Genomic DNA, 22,299 nt, shown 5'->3' with positions numbered 1-22,299 from the left:
TCTCTCTCAGCCAATGTCAGTTTTCGTGACTTGGAGCCCCTACTGTTTTGTCAAGTAGCTTCTCAACTGGCACAAAAAGGCTAAATACACCCAGTTAGAGTCCTGCCAAGAATGAAATCGCTGATAGTACTGGTAATCAAACTCGGGTTCTTACATGATAGTCAGTTGCGATGATGACTCAAATGTGGAGGCGCGTGCATGGGCATGCACACACACATGGGCACTGGTGCGCTTGCGCCTGCCCACCCATTCTCTCTCTCACACGCGCACATGCTCCACACCATTAGGGTTAATCATACAAATGATCCATGATCCATGGATTATGAAACTAGCTAACAACTGAGGTACCCTGCATGTCCCTTAGCTGTCTCACAGACATTAACTGTCTCACAAATGGTCATAAGTCATTTTACAAAATTATACCTGTTTAATCTCCCATTTTTCTGGTGATGAAATACGGTGGACACGTTTGCGGCTGTTAGTTTCATCTTCTTCAGCTAATGAACCTTGCAGCTCCAACAATGATGTGGGCCTATCAGGATTACGATGAGCCTGTTCTTCATCCCTGTGGACAAAAATTTAAAATGATCAAACATTCAATTTAACAACTCCAATGGAAGGCTCTCAAAGCTTTTTCCTGCACAGTTCTCACACATATTCCACTTCATATAGCATTACTAATTTTTTTGTTTGCTTTCTATTTCTTAATCTTATTTCTGTTGGAGTTAATAAGCAAGTTCGGTGCATGTATTATTTTCATAATGAAAAATCCAGGATGAAATGTTAACAAGATAATGAAAAGGGCTGTCAGAAAGTTAGCTTTTGCCAACAAGGCCTTTGCCAAAAATAGACAGACTGGCTCCAGTTGCCAGAGACTGTGGTCATGAGTGTGAGAGATGTGTTTGTGTGAATGTTTGTATGTTGTATGTTTTTGACAAAGGCCTTGTTGGCCAAAAGTTAACTTTCCGACAGTCTTCTTGTTGTATCTTTCTGCGACTCAGCACCTCTGCTATATGGTGAGTAGCAACTACCCTTGTCATTACACTGTTATTATTTTCACAGTTAATTTGGTGAGCATGTAAACAGCATACTCCAAATCTGTCAAGAATTTGGTTTTTTGGCTAACATCCAAGATTCAAAATAACTTTTCTTCTGATAATAATTCCAATAGAGCATGGTTTGACACATGCAGGTCTCACATAATTGACTCATATGTAAGTTTACCACAAACTGTAATCATCAACGTCATACTTAAAATACTTGTACTTTAGTAGGTGTTGGTATATATGTTTACTGGGGTGCAGAACAAATAAGCATTAATGAGAATGCATCTACAAAAAAAGAAATTTCTCACTGAGATAAGATGATGTAGTTAGCCTATAAAAATATAGAGTAAAAATGGAAGAAGTCGACTGTTACACAAAAAAGCAACCAATTGATGACTCATAAAATAAAATAAACTTCTGACAAGTTACAGAAAGAGGTCAAGTGAAATAAGAATACTTTATTAATACTTAGCATGCCACTGACACAATATCACAGTGATTGGTAAATGGGAAAGTGTGGTGGGTGTAATATTTCAATACACCAGTGAAGATGTTTTCCTGTGATGTTGAATATACACAGAATCCAAGTTATTGTGACTGACAGATATCAGTAGCGACCAGCACCAACATAACAATTCACTAGTGAAACTTCACAGACATTTGCTGGCAGGCAGATTCTCTCTGGAATTTTGTATATTTTCAGGTTGATTTTGAGTTTAAAATGTGCAGTAAATAGGAGAAAGTCTAGAAAAAATGATAACCATTGTCTTGTTATGTAATTTGTCTCATTTTAGGTCAATATAAAAAATGATAATGTCATATTAGGCCTAGAATTTGGCAAATTAAGATAACAAACCGCCAACAAATGCCTATTAACTGCAGAAGGAATACTGGAAGGCAGTAATTGTAGCTGTGCTGCAAATATCAGCCAGCCATGTGAACACCAATATGTAATATTAATATGTACATGTATTTTTCTGTTAACATTTCTGTCAGTACATGTATTAATGTAAATACCATAACCTCAAAAATTGTTATGTACTCATTATGATAATATTTACTTAACAGAGAAAAATGGACACAATGAAGATGGAGCAACTTTTCCAAAACATGTTTGGGTACTAACACAAGAAAAATTGTGTTTGGTCAAGGTAGAACAACATTTCATTATTATATGGTATGTCTAGATTTATTTGAAGTGAAACTGCTGCATTTGTTTCTTGTATAATTTTCACAGAATGTGTTGTCATAAGAATATATCCTGCAAGTACATCAGGATGAAGCAGAACTTGCTTGGTCTTCTTCATATACACCCATGCAATGTCGAAAAAAAGCGTGAAATGACTTTGATGAGAACTGGACACGTCGAAAAGTTCTCCGAACGGAATAGAAAAAAAGTACTTACATCACTGAAACTTTTTTTTTATTTTTCAATGTAGTCTCCTTGTAGATTAATGCACTTGGTCCAACGATGTTCCAGTGCCTTGATCCCATCTCGAAAATGAGTTTCCTCCAGGCCTGAAAAATAGTTGTCAACTCCGGCTATCGATTCTTCATTTGAAGTGAATCTTCGTCCACCAAGAAAAATTTTCAATTTTGGGAAGAGATGGAAGTCTGACGGGGTAATATCAGGTGAGTAAGGCAGGTGTGGCACCAACTCATACCTTAGTTTGTGTAATTTTGTCATGGCGACGGCACATGTGTGCGGGCACACATCAAGAGTTGCAACACCCATCTTGCAGATAATTTTTTCATTTCTAGTTCTTCAGTTAAAATAAGATATACCCTATCAGATAACATCTGGCAAGTGTGAGCAATTTCAATTACTTTCAAATGGCGATCTTCCATGACCATTTTGTGCACTTTTGCAATGATTTCTGGAGTAGTGACACATCTTAACCGACCACTGCATGGATCATAATCTAAGCTCTCCCGACCAAATTTAAATTCATTTGTCCACTTGGCAACATATGAATATGAAGGAGCAGAGTCTTCCAGTGTATTCTGGAAATCAGCATGAATGTCCTTTGCTTTCATACCTTTCTTTACAAAGTACTCAATCACTGCTCGAATCTTGGATTTTTTTCCATCTTCATAAATCACTATGCAGGAACAACAACAGAGCCACATCACCACCACAGCTCTCTTCCAAGAGCACTGATGTGGCATGCGTCTACAGGCATCAGTCCAATGAATATCATGTGAACAACTTGTTACAGTAGTGCCGACCTCTTGTGATGATTCTGAGAACGTTTCAAACCACCCCTCGTAACTGTGTACATAGGTACAATGGATTGAAACAAAACGTAGGACAACACATAAAGCAAATGTTTAGATATATTATTTGACAATCCACTAATAACAGACACAGAGGGATAGACAAATTGTTATTTGCAAATCCGAGGACAATGTTAATGCAAATAAGCTTCTGCCTAGTTCTAAGTTCAAACTATAGAAAACTCTGACTACAGCAGGGAAAAAAGATCCTTGCATATAACAATAAGTGACAGGTAGGATACAAAGAGTCATTGGAATACCGACACTGTTGTCGGTTACAGGTTTTGCTCTAGCCAAATGATATGTTTATTAACACATATTCTTCTTTCACATGAATGACAGCTTAAGGCAAAGAAAGGAAGATGAAAAAGGATTTGTCCATTTTATAAAGTTACACTTCAACTGAATTCATCAACAGAAAAATTTGAAAACACTTATTAATCCGAAGAAGCTTATACAAATGTGCAGCTAGCTGAACACTTACCTGTAGCAAATACTGGTCTTCTTAGGGGAGCAATGAATAACTGGAGAGGACTACCAAAAGGGTAACCTATTTGAGCAACGTCTGTTATATGGGCCATTGGACCTTAAAACAATAAATAAGTGGAGAAAGCAGGATTTTTATTGCATTATAATGGCTGTATGAAATGCATGCATACCACACACCATACTGACAAATAAAAAATTCCCTACAACAAAGTTTGTGCAGATAATATATACAAGCTTGGTGTCATTTGCAGGAGAGTCAACAGAGAACTTTTCACAGGGTCCATGAAAAGCAACTGGACTTTCAGAAAATTTGTTTCCAAATCATATCATCATCACAGAAAGGAAGAAAATAAGACAAAAAAGATGTGTAGTATGGAGTATAAAAAGGAAAATTTTTAACAGGGAAGGCTGACACATTGGACACTCCATATGAATACAGCAAATGTAGTGCAGACAGTGTATCTACCTTTGGTTAAAGTGGTAGTACAACATAATGCAATATGAATGCTAAATTTCATTTTGATATTGTGTTTTTATGTTTTTGTATCTCATGTAACTGACTATGAATCAAATTTAAACAAAAAGGTGATCTGTTTACTTATTTATTTGACTAATGATTCTTTTTCATTTCTTTCTGCAATAAATATTACTGAAGCTTCACCTGCCTATTCAATTTCAGCCTTCTAATACAAACATTGGTGTATTTAAAGCAGAAAGCCTAAATTCTTAAGCTTGTTTTCTATTTACAACTACAGATTTCTACAAATGAGGTATGACTTCTGGGAAACACACACACACACACACACACACACACACACAGAGCTGGTAACAGTTGCTACCTACAAGACCTGCACCACAGGTCTTAAAAAAGTATCTGGAAAATCTGCTGTGGTTACAAAAGAATATAATTGTTGTGACTCGCCGATCTTTCAAAGTGCCGCCGCGCGGTTACGCGTGTCCTATACATGCCGTGCTGTCTGCCAGCCATGCAGCAGCTGCACCACCTAAGCGGCCAGCCAGCCAGCAGCCACTAGACTTGGACTCAGTGCTGATTTGACTGTTACTGTGTACGCATGTCTTACCTTGTCTACTTGCTCTGTGACTTACATGTGTTGTGTCGTTTTTGAAATATATGTGTTCAACTTGATGTTATAGCAATTGGCGACGAGGTAGTGGATTTTTCCTTTTCATCGTTGACCCACAGGTTTCCATGGCTACTTTAAAGCAACTATTGCAAGGTCTCATTGAACAGCAAACGCTTCTTACATCGGCGAATCGCGATTTCGTCGCGGCATCCAATGCGGGGCGTTTCTTGTCATTGTCTATACCTCCTTTTCCTCCTTACGATGAGACGGCGGAAGACTGGTCTGATTACGAAAAACATCTTCAACAGCACTTCTTGGCATTTCATGTCGCGGACGAACAAACGTGTAAGTCTCTGTTCCTTTCATGGATTTCACCTCAAATGTATTGGTTGTTGTCGCAATTGGCTCCTTTGAAAGATCCTGCGTCTATGTCCTTTGCTGACATGTGTTCACTTCTGTCTGTATATTTTCAAAAGCATACACATGTTGCCTTTTATCGCTGTCAAAAACAACCACATCAATCTTATCGCGCTTGGGTTGCTGAACTTCATGGCCTCAGTAGAAAGTGTCAATTTGTTACTGAAGTTCACAAAGAATCCTATGCCGATTCCATCGTACGGGATGCTATTACCCGGTCGGGGCCCGACAAAGAAGTTAGGCAACGTGCCCTTCAGTTGGCAAATCCAACTCTATATGAAGTCCTATCCATCGCGCAGTCGTTTGAAATTTCTCGTGCCGCAGTACGCTCCCAAGTGCGGTCTTGACCTGACCGTAAACAAACCTCTAAGAAACTGCAGCAAAACCCATGGCAACTTCCTTCATGTCCGCGGTGTTTTATGAAACATTCGCGGGAGGATTGTCCCCAACGTTGGGCCATGTGTTACAATTGCAAAAAGAAGGGTCATGTGTCATCCGTTTGCAAATCCGACCGCATACTTGATGTTCATAAACATGACGCTGATTCTGATACTGTGTTGTCTATCAATTGTACTTCTTCCCTTTCAGGGAAGTTATTCCTCACAGTCCAAATACTTGGTCGAGATGTTCACATCCAGGTGGATACTGGTTCTGCTGCCACTATAATCAATTCTCAGACGTATCTTCAGTTGGGTTCTCCAACCCTATCACCTGTCACTAGGCAATTACGGACGTACAATAAACAGAAGATTTCTCTCTTGGGACAATTTGATGCTGAGGTATCTTACAAATCCGTCGTTCGCACTGTTCTCATTTTTGTAGTCGACCATAGTAACGCAGAGAATCTTTTTGGTTTCAATGCCTTTCGCGTTTTTGGGTTCCCCATAGATGACTCTGTCAATATCATATCTGATGCCATTCCTTATGCTCAATTGGATTCCTTTTCGACGTCATTTTCGTCCCTTTTTTTCTCTTGGGTTAGGCCGTGCAAACAATTTTGAAGCTCATATCATGCTCAAATCCACTGCTCGGCCTAAGTTTTTTCGGGCTCGGGCCATTCCTGTGGCCGTTCGTGATCAGGTCAAATGGGAGCTGGATCATCTCACTGCTTCAGGGGTCTTCTTCCTGTCTCTTCAAGTGAGTGGTCCTCTCCTGTCATTGTCGTTGCTAAGCCTAATGGTGATATTCGTCTCTGTGGCGATTTCAAAGCCACTGTAAATGCCCAATGCCTCATCGACACTTACCCTATGCCCCGACCTGAAGAATTGTTCACTAAACTTGCTGGAGGCCAGTATTTTTCTAAACTTGACCTGTCAGAAGCTTATCATCAACTTCCTCTCGACGCTGCTTCCCAGCAGTTCCTGGTACTCAAAACACCATTCGGCCTCTATCAATACCAACGATTCCCATTCGGGGTTGCCAGCGCCCCTGCTCTCTTTCAGCGCTTCTTGGAACAATTATTGTTCCCTGTCCCTGGGTCTATAAATTACACGGACAACATTGTTGTCACTGGCTCCACCACTGAAGAACATCTTCAGAATCTGCGCCAACTTTTTCATGTCTTACAGACTGCCGGTCTTAAGTGTAACCTTCAGAAATCAAAATTTTTTCAGGCCTCTATCACGTACTTGGGGTTTCAAATCTCTAGGGATGGTATTCGTCCGCTTCAGCAAACTGTCGCTGCGATCGATGCCCTTCCTCGCCCTACATCTGTTAAGGAGCTGCAGGCCTTCTTGGGAAAAATAGCATACTATCACAGGTTTTTACCGTCTGCTGCTTCGGTGGCTCAGCCGTTGCATCGCCTGTTGCCTAAATACGTGCCTTTTCACTGGTCCGCGTCAGGCGATGTGGCTTTCCAGAAATTGAAGACTATGCTGAAACAGGCCCCGTGCCTGGCTACTTACCGTCCTGGCCAACATCTAGTTTTTGCCACAGATGCCTCTCAATACAGGGTTGGTGCAGTCCTTGCGCACTGTTTTTCTGACGGTTCTGAACAACCCATTGCTTATGCTTCCAAGACACTCATGGATGCCCAACGAAAATATTCTCAAATTGAAAAAGAAGCTTTGGCCATTATTTATGCTCTGCATAAGTTTGGTGTTTTTCTTTATGGATCCAAATATCATCTTGTTATGGACCAAAAACCACTTGTTTCCTTGTTTCATCCATCATCGTCACTTCCCGACAAGGCTGCACACCGCCTCCAGCGTTGGGCTCTTTACTTGTCTCGTTTCAATTATGAGATTCATTTCCGGCCGATGGCTCAACATGCAAATGCTGATGCACTGTCTCGCCTTCCCATGGGTCCTGATCTGGCATTCGATAGTGACGAACTTTTGTGTTTCCACCTGGATGTTGCTGAGCAGCGGGTTGTGGACGGGATCCCCATCACCGGGGACTGGCTGGCGGTTGCTACGGGTTCTGTCCCTACCATCTCAAGGGTTTTACGCTGTATTAAGAAGGGTTGGCCAGATTGTCCGTCCGCTAAGACTTATGATCCGTTATGGAACTACTACGCTTTGCGTTACCGCCTCACGGCTAGGGATGGGGTTATCCTCCTTTCCACCGAAAATGCTTCGCCGCGTGTGGTGGTACCTGCATCTTTGCATGCTTTGGTCTTGTGCCTCCTTCACCAAGGGCATTGGGGTGTCTCTCGCACAAAATCTCTGGCGCACCATCATGTGTACTGGCCCAGCATCGACTCTAATATTGCACACATGGTCGCTGCCTGCGGCCCTTGTGCGTCACAGGCCACCGCCCTGAAGTCATCTTTGTCACCGTGGCCTTCGCCTGAGAAGCCCTGGGAGCGTATTCATGCTGACTTCGCGGAACCTTTTTAGGTACTTATTGGCTACTCATAATTGATGCCTACTCTAACTTTCCTTTCACTGTCCGTTGCACGTCGTCTACCACTGCGGCAACCACAAATGCTCTAGCTCGCATTTTCTCTTTGGAAGGCCTTCGCTCTACTCTTGTTACTGATAATGGTCCACAATTTGCCTCTTCTGAATTTGCGGATTTTGGTGCCCGTCATGGTGTCATGCACGTCACGGCCCCACCGTTCCATCCATAGTCAAACGGTGAGGCTGAAAGACTGGTCCGCACATTTAAGGCTCAGATGAGGAAACTCCTGACTTCTTCTACTGCTGATGATGCGCTTCTCCAATTTCTGGCTTCTTACCGTTTCACCCCCATGGGCGACCACAGCCCGGCTGAGCTCTTACATGGCCGACAGCCCCGCACGCTACTTCATCTTCTGCGGCCTTCCACCTCACGACCGCAGGTTCCTTCACTTGGCCGGTTCACCACCGGCGACCTAGTATGGGTACGGGGATATGGCAGGCGGCCAAAATGGAGTCCTGGTCGCATCTTACGACACCATGGCTGACGCCTGTATGAAATCCAGACGGACACGGGTGTTGCAGTGCGTCATTCAGACCAGCTTCGGCCTCGTGTGCCGGCAACGCCTGTTCCAAATGCCGCTACACCACCTTCGGCTCTACATGACGCTTGGGATCTTGGCATCTCTCATTACTCACAACGCAGCCCTCTCACCATCATCTCGGTGCCAGCACAAGAACGGACGCCACCAGGAGATGTGCCCATGCAGGAACCAGATGATCATCATCTGTCGGAGCACCTCTACCTGCCTCCTTCTCCTAAGGACACCGACACATCGCCCATGTCTGCTGTTATAACAACCGGACTTGCCGCAAAGGGCAGACTGGTGCACGAGGCCCCAGCAGATTCGACCCCTACGTCTCCTCTCATCTCGACCTGTTATCATCGGGGACACTTCCGTCCGTACGGGAAGCCGCCTCCTCGAGACTTTATGGCCAGTCAAACAACACCTATGGACGTTAGCCATCTACAGGCCACCTCCATCAAGACCAGTGCAAACAATTCAAAGGGGGAAGAGTCTTGTGACTCGCCGATCTTTCAAAGTGCCACCGTGCAGTTAAGCACGTCCTATACATACGGTGCTGTCTGCCAGCCATGCAGCAGCTGCGCCACCTAAGCGGCCAGCCAGCCAGCGGCCGCTAGACTTGGACTCAGTGCTGATTTGACTGTTACTGTGCACGCATGTCTTACCTTGTCTACTTGCTCTGTGACTTACATGTGTTGTGTCATTTTTGAAATGTGTATACGTGTTCAACTTGACGTTATAACAGTAATGTATTTATCATCTATGCTATGTGGATATATGTGTAGTTTGTTCTGTACAGGAACAGAGATTTTAATGAAAATATTTTATGTCCTTTTTAAAAAAAAAATCAATACAGGAAGAAACAATAGCAGATGCATGTGGTGCTACGGTAATTGCTGAGCTTAATCCTTGTTAGAGTATAACATCTACTACTGAAATCAAAAGTGTAGGAGAGAGTGTCACAACTAGAGGTTAGTGTACCTAGAAACATATGAGCTGTTTGGTCAGTACTTCAGTCTAGTGAATGATTTTAGAATAACGTGAAGTAATGCACACCAGCGATCACCAGAAGCAATTTCCACCATTTTTTGTTGCTGCTACACATGAGGTTTTGTTTTGTTCAGCATTTGTACATATTTCGTGTTCTATACATTTAAATGCTGTATAATATAGTGAAGCTATTTGGAATACAATGTTAATTCTATAGGTAAAGAATTTTATGGTGAGTAAAATTCTTTATATTTTTAGAAATATTTATATAACATGTTGACTGTTAAGCCATATATCATCAACCATGCACCATCTTGTACCTTGGAACAGAAGAAGGTCTTTTACCATGAAACATATGATATTTGCAAATGAACTGTGTTTCTTTAATGTCTTAACAGTTTCACCTGTCTTGAAAATGGAAAGCTGTGTTAGTTTCCAAAAGCTCCTATTTCAAAATGTTTTAAACTTACATCTGACTTTTGATAATACTTCTGCTTAACTTAATTTTACCTACTGATTATTGGTGTGTAGTAGAGTAATAATGTAACAGATAGACTATTAAATACAGCACTGTCAAGATTTACCTGCCTGTGACACTTTTATGAAAAAAATTTCAATCAAATATTTGCACCTAGGTATGTGACTATGATGTACCTAGGAATGAGTTTTCACATTTGGGAAAATCTTAATTTTCTGGATTAATTTTTGTAATGCAGAAGAAGACTTCAGGACATAAAAAGCAAATGCCACTATTTAAAAATGGAATAAGAAAATGTATTAAAGTTCTATTACACAACTGGCTAGAGGCGAAAGTCTAAAAAGTGAACCAAGGCAAAACACTCTCCCCAACTCATTATTTGGTGCTTACATAAGAGTATGAGTGCTTGGGGGCTCAAGTGAAAAAATAAGCAAATAAAATAAAATAAACTTTTGCACTGAAACTTTCTGATAGGTTAGAGCTGTGTGCCAGGACTCAAAACCAAGAGTCTTGCCTTTCGCAGGGCATGTACTTGACAACTGAGTTATACGATCATGACTCATCTTGAAGTTTGGATTCTGCCATTGCTGCCATACAGTCACACCTACTCTTGAAGCCCTTACCTGTCTCCTACCTTATAAACTCCACAGAAGTTTTCCCGCATTCATGTTATGCATTGTTTCTGATGAAACTGAATGTTAGAAGAAAGAATAGAAATAAGACAATGTTTGACTGGATATTGCCCTATTGTAGGTCATATTCTTTATCCTTCCTATAGTGCGCAGCTACAGAGGAAACTATACGTTAATGTGGAATCCCATGTAAGGGCTGTAAGGACAAGATAAGAGATCAAGAATCGTATGGAAGCATAAAGACAGTTGTTTTACCTTCAATCTATTTGTCAGTGGGACAGGAAAGGGAATGACTAGCATGGTACAAGGTACCCTCTGTCACACACCACAGGGTGGCTTGCCGAGTATCAGGGTTGCCAGAAGCTTCCCCAAGTAAAATTCCCTAATATCTTCCTAATTTCCAGACAACTTTTAGCATTTTTCCCTGACAAATTTTGGGATCTCAAGGGTGAGTAAAGACTTAAGCTGACAAAAAATATAGGGACTTTTGTATTTCTAAACATGTGAGTAAAAATCTTAAGTACTCACATCAACATCTTTTGTAATGAACTGTTTTTAAATGGAGAAAGCAAGCCAAAAGGTTTCACTAAGACTAATGATGTTATTTTATTTCAACAAAACAAAACATATTTGGTAACAAAAATACACATTTCCTTAGAGTCGCAAGACAGATTTAAAATACCTTCACTGATTTCATAAATGACCTCAGAAAAAAGTCAGCCGCTTGAAAGAAGTGTGTAAGGCGGAGACGAGTTGCATAAACCAACACTATAGACGATAGTCACTAAAATGTTGGTTCTACTATGTTCATTATTGTCAGTTATTACCCACTGTATTATATCTATTATTTTAGAGGTACTGTGTGACCGCCCGCTTAGCTGAGTGGTAATTTGTTTGCCTACCATGCAGCAGGCCCGGGTTCGATTCCTGGCCGGGTTGGAGATTTTCTCCGGTCATGGACAAGGTGTTGTGTTGCCTCATCATCATTTCATGATCACAGATGTGCAGGTCGCCCATTGTGGCATCACCTGAACAAAGACTTGCAACCCGGTGGCCGAACATACTTTCTAATATATGAACTACTTTCAAAGTGCCAAAATGTACAAGCATAAATAAAATGTCTATAAAACGCCACACTGTACAATGTACTTCTGATGAGACAGTCACGGTTCCTGAAATTCACTGGCAGGCCTGATCCTTTAGAGATACCCACAGAAATGGCCTGCAGTTTTGGCCCATCATGGAACTCCACTCGTGTGGCCATGTGTCACAGACACCATGTTGAGGAAATGAAATTGTGGTGATCAATCCATACAATAGATAACTTGTGTGAATACTCTGAGAATTAATACTAATGAGGATATGTAACAAGGCACCATGAAGACATTCGTGGAGCCGAACAGGCACACAGAAAAGACAATCACACTTTCACAACTAAATTTTTAGCCATAGCCATGTCAGAAAATGACAGCACAAACACTTTCACATAAGCACTCAAACACAACTCATGCACACATAACCACTGCCTCTGGCTGCTGTTCAACAGTCTCTGAGAATCACATCCAAACAAATCACTCCTCACGTCTCCCTGCCTCTTGCTGGCAGCTGCTAGGCTAGCAGCAAGAAGTAGTGGCAGCACTGACTACAAGCTGAGTGGAATGGTAGGAAGGGGAAAAGCAGTAAGAATGAGGGAATAGGGAAGCAGTGCATGTACTCAGCTGCATCCAGCCAGCGACTATGCATGACATCTCAGTAAACAAATCATTTCATCTACTGAGACAAAAACAAGATTTTTCCAGTGTTTTTTTCAAATTTCCCTAATATTGCACTGATTTCTCTGATATTCCCTGATTTCCAGAACTTGTGGCAACCCTGAGTATGTAGGCAAATGTAGATGCTAACTATGATGTAATCTGATTTTTTCATGTACACAAGATAGTGTCAAAAATTAAAACTACTTTATACGCCAGGAAAAATTACAGTGCCAACAGGGGATGCAAGCTCAGGTCTGTGGATTATAAAAAGATGATACTCATACATACAGACAATTTGGAATGATGAGTGGTGGTGGGAGACTACTATTGTCTGTTGTAAATAGAAAGCAGAGTGTAAACATGTCCAGGATTTCCTCCCATGCCCCTGGATCAATTACAAACAAATTTGGCACAGAAACAGCACACCTCATAATCTCCAAGCTCCAATAGGAGAGGAGATACTGGCACAAACTTTTCTTTTCAGTCTTTGGTTCACTTTGTGTTAACGTGCCTCAGCAATGCCTTTGCGACGAACGTATCGTTGTCGCTGGCGGCGCACTGCTCCAGTGTATAAGACACTGAGAGCAATACACATTGATCTGACTGGACAGTTTAATAAGCAGCAGCTTATGGGTGGCCCTAAAGTTTTTCGTGGACTACGAATGGAGTTCACCTGTTGACCCACCGAACCAACCTGCTTTGCAGGGCAGCCTACATGTCATGGACAAGAGAGTTTTCCAGGCCCTGACATGCAGGCTGCCCTGGTTTATTGAAATGTACTGCAAGGGCAACATGTACTGATGAACAAGGCTGGGGCATGTTGAGATGGATAGAGAAGGGGATGGGCAGAGCAATGGGGAGGAGGAAATGAACAAAGAGAGGGGGAGAAGGAGATGAAGATACAGAGTGGGGAGGAGGAGACAAAAAGATAGAAGTGGGTAGATGAGGTGGACAGACAGAGGGAAGAAGAGGTGGACACAGCAAGAGGGAAGAGGAGGAAGTGTGTTTAATATATGTGTTGAATGTATACATGGGCAGAGCTGCAGGAAAATGACTAGCTGGCAATAAAATGCATTACAAATCTTACAAGAAAAATGTTTCAGAAATAAAATATAACTTGTTAATTCACTGTTCCTTACAACTCCTCTCTTATAGCACTTGTCTTTTTTAGACCACTGTCTGGACAAACCTTGTTTCCAGTGATTGTACATCATATTTCTGCATGTGTTTTTTCCCCTGTTTGAAGTCTTGAAGAATATGTTAATTACAACTATGTTATCACAAAGAAAAATAAGTGGCTTTAAAAGGTTTGAAGAATGACCAAATTCTGGAACCAACAGAAGATTCTCGCTACTGGAAATATCTTGCTTTTTTAGTAGTGTTGTTGGACAGGAGGACCATCCCATAGACAAGTGGTAGACTTAAAAAGTTTTTGTGGTTGATTTATATGACTGTTCTGCTGCTTTTGTGAATATTTATCTCTACTGAGGTGAATAAAGTGCTTATGAGAAGAAGAAGAAATTATGATCATATTTGACTCGACTAATGTAAATGGCACTTTGTCCACTCAGGTTACTGTGTTGGCATATGTTTTCCACATACAAGATGGATTTAAAATTGTAAACTGAACTGAACAACAAGAAAATTTTTATGAACATACAATGCCCAACTATCACAAACTCAGTCCTGTGCTATAGTAGGTGACCATGACATTTTAACAGAATTCCAGTTCCTCTTTGTATTACAGCCCCTACTGTAATCACCAATTCACATAACAAGATAGTGGTGAACAACAATTAGATGCCTGTAATACAATGTTAAAAAAAAGCACCTTCTACAAATTGCCAAACATGTTGGGCATAAAGTATCGGTGGCATGTCACTGCTTGCAGAAGTGATCTGTGGAACATTCCCATACCCTTATACCAAGTTCTCAATGTCCGTGAAGTGCAAATGCACATCAAGATTGACATGTCAGCAGCAGTGGCCACCTGAATATCACCCAAGAAAGAAAAAGGAGCACATGCTGCAAATGCTGTGTCACCAAGGACCACTAACCCTCTGCTTGCAGCAAGACTAGGATACGTGTGCCTCTGGAAAGACTGCTAGCACTGACACCATGACTGATGAGCACAACTACTCTAATGTCCTGAAAGAACAACTGAAGAGTAGAATGGCACTCTATTGTCATCAGTGATGAGAGCATGTTCTGTTTACATGCAAGTGATGGACGTACACATGCATGGTATAGATGTCGTGAACGGCTTTTTCTGGAGTGCATTTGTCCGTGACTCACAGGCTTCATGGTGGGAGGCATCAGTTACAGCTCACAGTCCCGTTTGATGTTTCTGCAGGGCAAAGCAACCAGTGCCCACTACATTGTACAGGTTGTTATCCCCTTAACAGTATCTTCTCAAGCAGCTGTAGGCCATATTAAGACATGCCTCAATATATCAAGTTTATTTAGTTTGCACAGATACAAATGAAGCTTTTTGATGGCAGGAAATTTCTTTGACAAATATGGTTAAACTTTTGCAGAAGTACATAGAAATCTCACACTCACCAGCAAACTTGGAAGACAAACTGAGAAACTCTTAGCCTGGGGAATTTCAAAAGCCATGTCACCATCAGTTTCTAACTCTTTACTATTACTCATAAATTCCCTTGAGTCTGGACACACTGCCCAATAGTTATACCCTGACACTGTTCTTTATTAATTATTTCATTTTTTGCAATTATAGTGGCAACCTATGGAAATAATAATGTCAAGGAATAACAAACTGTAATTCACTGAAATGATGAGTGGAACACAATGGCAACACTGAATAAATTGTGTGGTTTTACGTCAGAGAGGAACGCAGTTGAATATAATAGTAACAGTACATTAATTATAGGGCATACAGAGAACACACAAACAATACTTAATGTGTTGTGGGGTTTGGTAAACTGGTCATTTTTCAGGAGGGGACTCCTGTTCGGAAATGAACTGTTTGAGCCATGTGGGGCGTCAAAATTTGAGAACAGATTGGATATGGTGACGTGTTCATTTTTTTAAGAGACACAATGGCACCCCATAGCACAGTAAATTACAAAATAGGTTCAAATTTTGGACTCACAACTTGGTTGCATACAATGTAGAGACTAAACTGAACCTCGTTACTTCTAACCTCCCAGCACACCTGGATTTCTGTCTGCTAAAGTGTGAGTATTTACTATCCTCTCCTGAGTGAACATGCATTCATCGTTGAACAACACCACAGTGGAGAAATGTAATCTAAGTATGTGGCATTGTGAATACCATTACACAAGCTGTACTCATTCTTAATAACCCTCCAATACTGTTGCCTGAACTTTCTGCAGATGGTATGGATGATGTACTTATCATAGTCAACGTTTCACACATTTACATGACACATGCCCAGTGCTCACACCTCTCAGCAAGTGCTAGTGGGTTGCTCCTCATTGAGGTGTTTCAAAATGCCCTCCTCAGTATCAACTGTTTGACCTACGCAAGTAGCCAATTTCAGGGTTTTTACACCTGATACAGAACAGAATTGCAGAATAATTGATAATATTGATAATAATTGATATAAGTCCAGCCATATGTCCAGCAAATTTTTCAACAGCATGCAGTACTACTGTGTGCACACTAAAATGTAGCATGCACTGAAAAGAAACTCTCTTGTACATTCATGTTGCAATTCTCGAAACACTCCAGGCAGAAAGTACAGTAGTTACCTACAAGTTTTCTGTCTCTCTTATTCTTCTCTCAAGTGCTTCGAACAATAAATGATATAAGGTATTTCTATTCAGAAATGTTTCCGCATACTATGTGACTGACATCAATTCTGCTGCACACTGTTCACTGTGATGCTCGTGTAACGTCACAACAGTACTGCACTGGTACAGAACACAGGTATCCAATTATGATGAGAACAAATGCTCACTGAAAGATGTAGTGCATGCACATGTAGACTAATAGGTGCAGTCCATGTGTCTTTCTTAAACTTTGGCTAGTGCTTTGCATTACTCAGAACACAAAACAATCAAAGAAGAATAGATGAATTATCACCCTGCAGCAGAGTGTGCACTGATCTGAAACTTTCTGGTAGATTAAAACTGTGTGCTAGACCAGGACTCGAACCTGGGACCTTTGCCTTTCACAGACCACTTCTCTATTGACTGAGCTATCCGTGCACAACTTATGATCTTCCCTCACAGCTTTAATTCTACCATACCTCATTTCTTACCTTCCAAACTTCACAGAAGTTCTCCTTTCGATCTTCTGGGACTAGGTTGAAGGTGAGGTAGTGATGGAAGTAAAGCTGTGCCTGGACAGCTCAGTTGGTAGAGTACTTGCTTGTGAAAGGAAAAGGTCCAAAGTTTCAATCCAGGACTGGTACACAGTTTTAATCTGCTGCTAAGTTTAAGAAGAAACTCTGGCCACCACCATTCTCACACTGAGATGTTTCACAGGGTCAAAACTATGCATTTCTGGGCAGGAGTTTTCTCTTTAAAAAAAAATGACCAGTTTGCCATCCTGCACAATACACTGAGAGTTGTCAGTGTTTTTCTGTACATCCAGTGTAATGTTCACTGTGCTATTAATACTAAATTGTGTGTTTCTTCTATTCTGTTCACTGATATTGCATAGCAAAAATGATGGTGCACTGGCACAATTTCAGTTCTTAAGTAAACAAAAGGGAAAGAAGAAGAGCCAGATTGCTCTTCATGTTTCCCAAGTCATACACTGTACAGAAGCAATGTATGACAGCAGTGGAAGAGGATGCATAAAGTTCAAGGCTAGAAATCTTTAGGGTGTCAAACATCCTGTATTTACAAAAATTGCAAATATGATATACAACTCTAGTAAAAAGCAAAATCTTAAAGATATAACCAGTTTTTATGTAGATGATGAAGGCAATGACATGTAAAATAACTACATATGATAAATATCTGATCTTACCTGTCCTTATTAAGAAGCAGATTGTTACCCGTAGGATTCAGGTCTTCTCCTGTTTCTTGATCTACGTCTTTCATTGACAATGAAACTTTCTGACCAGTGCATGAAAGTACCTTGACCTGGAGCACATAAAATAAAAATTGTGTAACTGACTTATAATAAATTGTATTAAAAGTTAAATTCACTTGAGAAAACTATAAAATGAGGAGACACAGTCACTGGCTAGTTCACACCCTCAGGAGGTGAACATTTTAGTGCTGCCAATAGACAGATACACAAGTACACTAAACCATTTTAGTTTTTGGAACTATATGTTGCAACTGCAGGGAGGAAATGGGGATAGTCTGGTGGAGGTTGCACAGAAACGCAAATCACCCAGCCCAGTATGAGAGGGACCCTTCAGTTGGAGGGACAAGCTGAGAGACAAACATGAATGGGCAAGCTGTCCCCCCCCCCCCCCCCCCCTCACCCACCTGCCATCCAACAGTTTCATTATACTGATACATTCACTTCACATTACTTTGTATAAAGGCAGAAACTGATGAATAAAATATAATATTCACAGTAGCACACATTTTTCCAGAAAATAATAAAATTACACTAACACACTGCAATGCAAAATTGTACACGTACTCTTCTTTCCACAACAGGAGCAACATACACACAATTCTTCAATTGGTTACCATAACATAAACATGGCAACTCTTTTTACTGGATGGTGATTAACTATTAAAACTGCACTTATAGGTTAACTTTGAAAATCAACATATTTGTTGTTCAAGTAATAAAATATGCTAAGAACATTTCCTCCCCAGTAACTAAATGCAGATCTGAAAGGTGAGTTATTAGATCTTCCATTCTGAAATATACAAGGGGCCTTCAAAAAGTAAGTTGCACATTAATATGGAGACCAATTTTTATTGAATGCTGCACTACACTTCAAAGTGACATAGGCACATGACACTGTTTTTCAACACAGTCTCTATGTCTCTGTAATAATAATGAATATTAACCAATAAAAAAATCGGAACCATTTGACAAATGACAATCAGGAGTCAAGTTTCCTGACTGTCCACAACTAAAATTGAGCCAAACTTAAGGTAACTGTGAAATAAATGGAGTGTCAGATTTAAAATTAAATCGTGGAAATGACGTTTCTGTAAAAATATATTGTAGTAATCACATTTGTTACATGAAATGATTACTTGTGAAAAAAATGTCTGGAAACTTTTTTTTCTACCCTTAGGTAGTCACACTGAGGGGTTTGTGGCTCACAGTACCAACAACCCCATACATAACTGGGTTAGATTTGGTATTTGGTAGGAACTAGAAGGTATGTGAAAGAGAGAAAATAATGTGAAGGATTTCACATTAACATTGTTTCCTTCTAAAATATAAGCTCATTCCAGGAGACACAAATATTTTCAGGTCATCCTTAAAAACATCTGGTAGCTACTTATGCAAAGGCCAAAGATTTTAAATAGTAGTAATAACACAGAGGCCTCTACATCTCAATCATATTGCTGGATTGCTGCTGTAGCCAGTCAAGGTTAAATATATCACAATGGAAAATGGTAATGGAAATTCTAAAATCCATCATAATTAGCAATTCTACAGAATCCATGAAAAAAATATCACTTGGTAAAGAAGGGTAAGATTTTTCCCCAGTATCAGATGAATGTATAGGAAGGCTATGAGACAAGATTAAGAAGAATACAGAATGAAGAATAACAAAGAACTGTATCTACTTTAGCAACCACAGTTTAAATCATTTTCAAACATCTCGTTGAATATTTCCATACCTCTATTGTAGCTGTGGTTGTTTATGTATGAGTCTCAGAAAAAAATATTTTCCAATATTTTTCTCACACTCTTTGATGTTAAAGTAACATAATCCACAAGGCCAAAAAGAAAATTTATTGGTCTGGTAGACAAATAATGTGTTCCACTAGGTAGAAAATTCACACTTTTCAACATAATCTCCTTTTAGATCAACAGACTTTCTCCACAATTATTGCAACCCCAAAAGTCTGCAAAATATTTATCTATGGCTACCATAAACTCTTCATTAGATTCAAAACCTCTCCCAACTAATGTGGGAATAGGTGGAACCCAAAGGGTGAAAATTACGGTAAACAAGGTGGATCTGTAGAATGTAAACTTTCACAGCTGGAAATGTCACAATTAATAAAACATTCTGTGCTATTATGTTGTGGTCGAATGGATTTCACATTAAAACCCAACATTTCTACCCCATCTGTGGCAGAAATTTTCAACGGGGATTTTAGCTTCTTTGAATGTCTGATTCACACCCTGGCTCTCTACTGACTGCAGCAAAATTCCACTTCTGTGCAGTGGCATCACGTATTTTGAGTACCTGAGCACAACTGGCCATTATTGACTTCCATTGTCTGCTGTTGCTATCAGCCCATGGTGGAAGACAGGTATACACCTTCAGCAGCGGAAACCAGATCTCATTCAGTTTCATGGCTTTCTCCCTACTGAAATTCCTGGGATGTTCTACAATCTCTATGGCGTCTCTGTATAGCATTTCATGGTATCCACTTGTGGCTACCAGAACTTTAGTCCTATAAAAATGAAAGTGGCTACCAGAACTTTAGTCCTGTAAAAATGATTATGGTGGTCTCCTGGCTGCAAACATGTTCTGAAACAGCTAATCTGTCAATCTCGCCTCTTCTGCATCTGCCCTTGTGCTGTTCTAATCATTTTTGACCGTTCTTTTTATAGTAGTCATTTACACCTCCCCACAACTACATGGAATCCTATCAATTTCAGCTTTTTCCAGTGGCTGGTGAACATCCTTGGTCGATTTTAAGTGGTATTGTACCTTCCAGGTGAGTTTGTACACAGCGATGTTCCACTTTTTCAAGATTTTTCCTATGTGGTTAGTAATGTCCTTAATGAAACACAGGAAAACTTTCAATTTCACTGGCACTTGAGCTATGCTATGATTTTTACATGGTGATCTTAACAGTCTTTTTACCTCAGCGAATGAATAAGCGTTCTTGAGTAATGCACTGGAGAGATATATTAATTCTGCATCAAGCAGCTCTTGTTCGCAGATTTTAATTGCTCTATCCGCCATTGTTTTTATGATACCTTACTTTTGTTGTGGATGGTGTTTTGAAGCTTGGTGTGGGTAAACGGTCTGTGTGAATGGGTTTCCAGTAAATCATGCGGCCCGAGCTATCATCTTATTCCTTGAAAACTAGCACACCAAGAAAATTTAACCTTCTACCTGCCTCTTCCTCCACGGTAAACTGAATCTTCGGATTGGTCCCATTGAGATGTTCATGAAAATGACCCAGTTTCTCCTTGCCATGATGCCACAAAGCAAACATACCATCCATATGCCAGAACTAAACATTCAGTTTCTTGTTCCAGTTTCCAATGCCTGATCCTCGAATTTTTCCACAAAGAGGTTCACTATAGGTGAGCTTAAGGGGCTCCCCACAGTAACACCATCCATCTGTTCATAGAAATCATCATTCCATTTGAAATAAGTGGTTGTGAGGCAACATTTAAACAGTTCTGCAATATCAGAAGGAAAAGTCTGACAGTTGCTGCAACACTTCATTGAACGGAACCATAGTGAATAGTGATTCTACAACAAAAACAACTAGAAGAGCACAAGGGTAACTACAGAAGAGGGAAGGCTGATGGATCAGCTGTTGTGGGCAGCTTGTTGCTTGTTGCTTTGCAGCAGAAAACCACCACATGCATTTTGGTAGTAATCAAGTACTGGCAGGATACCATGAAAGGCTGTACAGAGAGGCCATAGAGATAGTAAAACATCCCAGGAATTTTGACAGGAAGGATGAGAGCATGAAATTTAATGACATCTGGAGTCTGGTGTTGAAGAAGATGTGAACCAGTCTTCCACCATAGGGTGATAGCAGCAGCGGATGAGGGCAGTCAATAACAACCAATTGCGGTCGGATATTCAAGATGTGGCGTAATGCCATTGCGAGGAAACATGTGGAAACAGAATTTTGTTGCAGTCAGTAGTAAGCCAGGGCGGGAATCAGACTTTCAAAGAAGCTACGATCACCTTTGCTAACGTTCTCCGCAGACTGGGATGAAATGTTGTGTTTTAATGTGAAATCCATTTGACCACGGCATAATACCCCAGAACATTTTATTAATTGTATATTTACATGACTAAACAGGAATTCACACTTAAGTGCCTGGCAGAGAGTCCATTGAGCCATCTTCAGCCTATTTCTTTACCATTCCACTCTAAAAGAGTGCAGGAAAAATGAACACTTAAATCTTTCCAAGTGAGCTCTGATTTCTATAATTTATTTTGATCATCATTTCTTCCCACATAGGTTGCCACCAACAAAATATTTTTGCATTTGGAGGAGAAAGTTGGTGACTGAAATTTCGTGTAAAGATCTCACCAGAAAGAAAAACACCATTGTTTTAATGATTGGCACCCCAACATGCATAACGTATCTGTGACACTCTCTCCCTTGTTTCGCAATAAGACAAAACAAGCTGCCCTTCCTTGAACTTTTTTGGTGTCCTCCATCAATCCTATCTAGTACACATCCCATACTGAGCAGCAACAGCCCAGCAGAGGACAGGCGAGTATAGTGTAGCCAATCTCTTTAGTAGACCTATTGCGTCTTGTAAGTGTTCTGCCAATAAAGCAGTCTTTGGCTGGCATTCTCTATAATAATATTTATGGGATTGTTCCAATTTCTGTTGTTCATAAT

At 40.5% G+C, this 22,299-nt stretch overlaps 1 protein-coding gene across 1 annotated transcript in view; it reads right to left on the bottom strand.

The window, feature by feature from the left end:
* LOC124605482 (ATP-dependent RNA helicase DHX8) overlaps window positions 1–22,299 on the bottom strand; it is a 155,867-nt gene that overhangs the window by 104,801 nt on the left and 28,767 nt on the right. The window contains exons 6-7 of the mRNA XM_047137203.1: window positions 17,561–17,676; window positions 424–565 (exon numbers count right to left, since the gene is read on the bottom strand). Of these exons, the coding sequence (XP_046993159.1) occupies window positions 424–565; window positions 17,561–17,676 (258 nt within the window). The remainder of the gene's footprint in view (window positions 1–423; window positions 566–17,560; window positions 17,677–22,299) is intronic.

The sequence above is a fragment of the Schistocerca americana genome, chromosome 3 (genome assembly GCF_021461395.2).
Source record: "Schistocerca americana isolate TAMUIC-IGC-003095 chromosome 3, iqSchAmer2.1, whole genome shotgun sequence".
NCBI lineage: Eukaryota > Metazoa > Arthropoda > Insecta > Orthoptera > Acrididae > Schistocerca > Schistocerca americana.
Note: the sequence above shows the minus strand (reverse complement) of the source record. Positions and strands in the feature narration are given on the sequence as shown.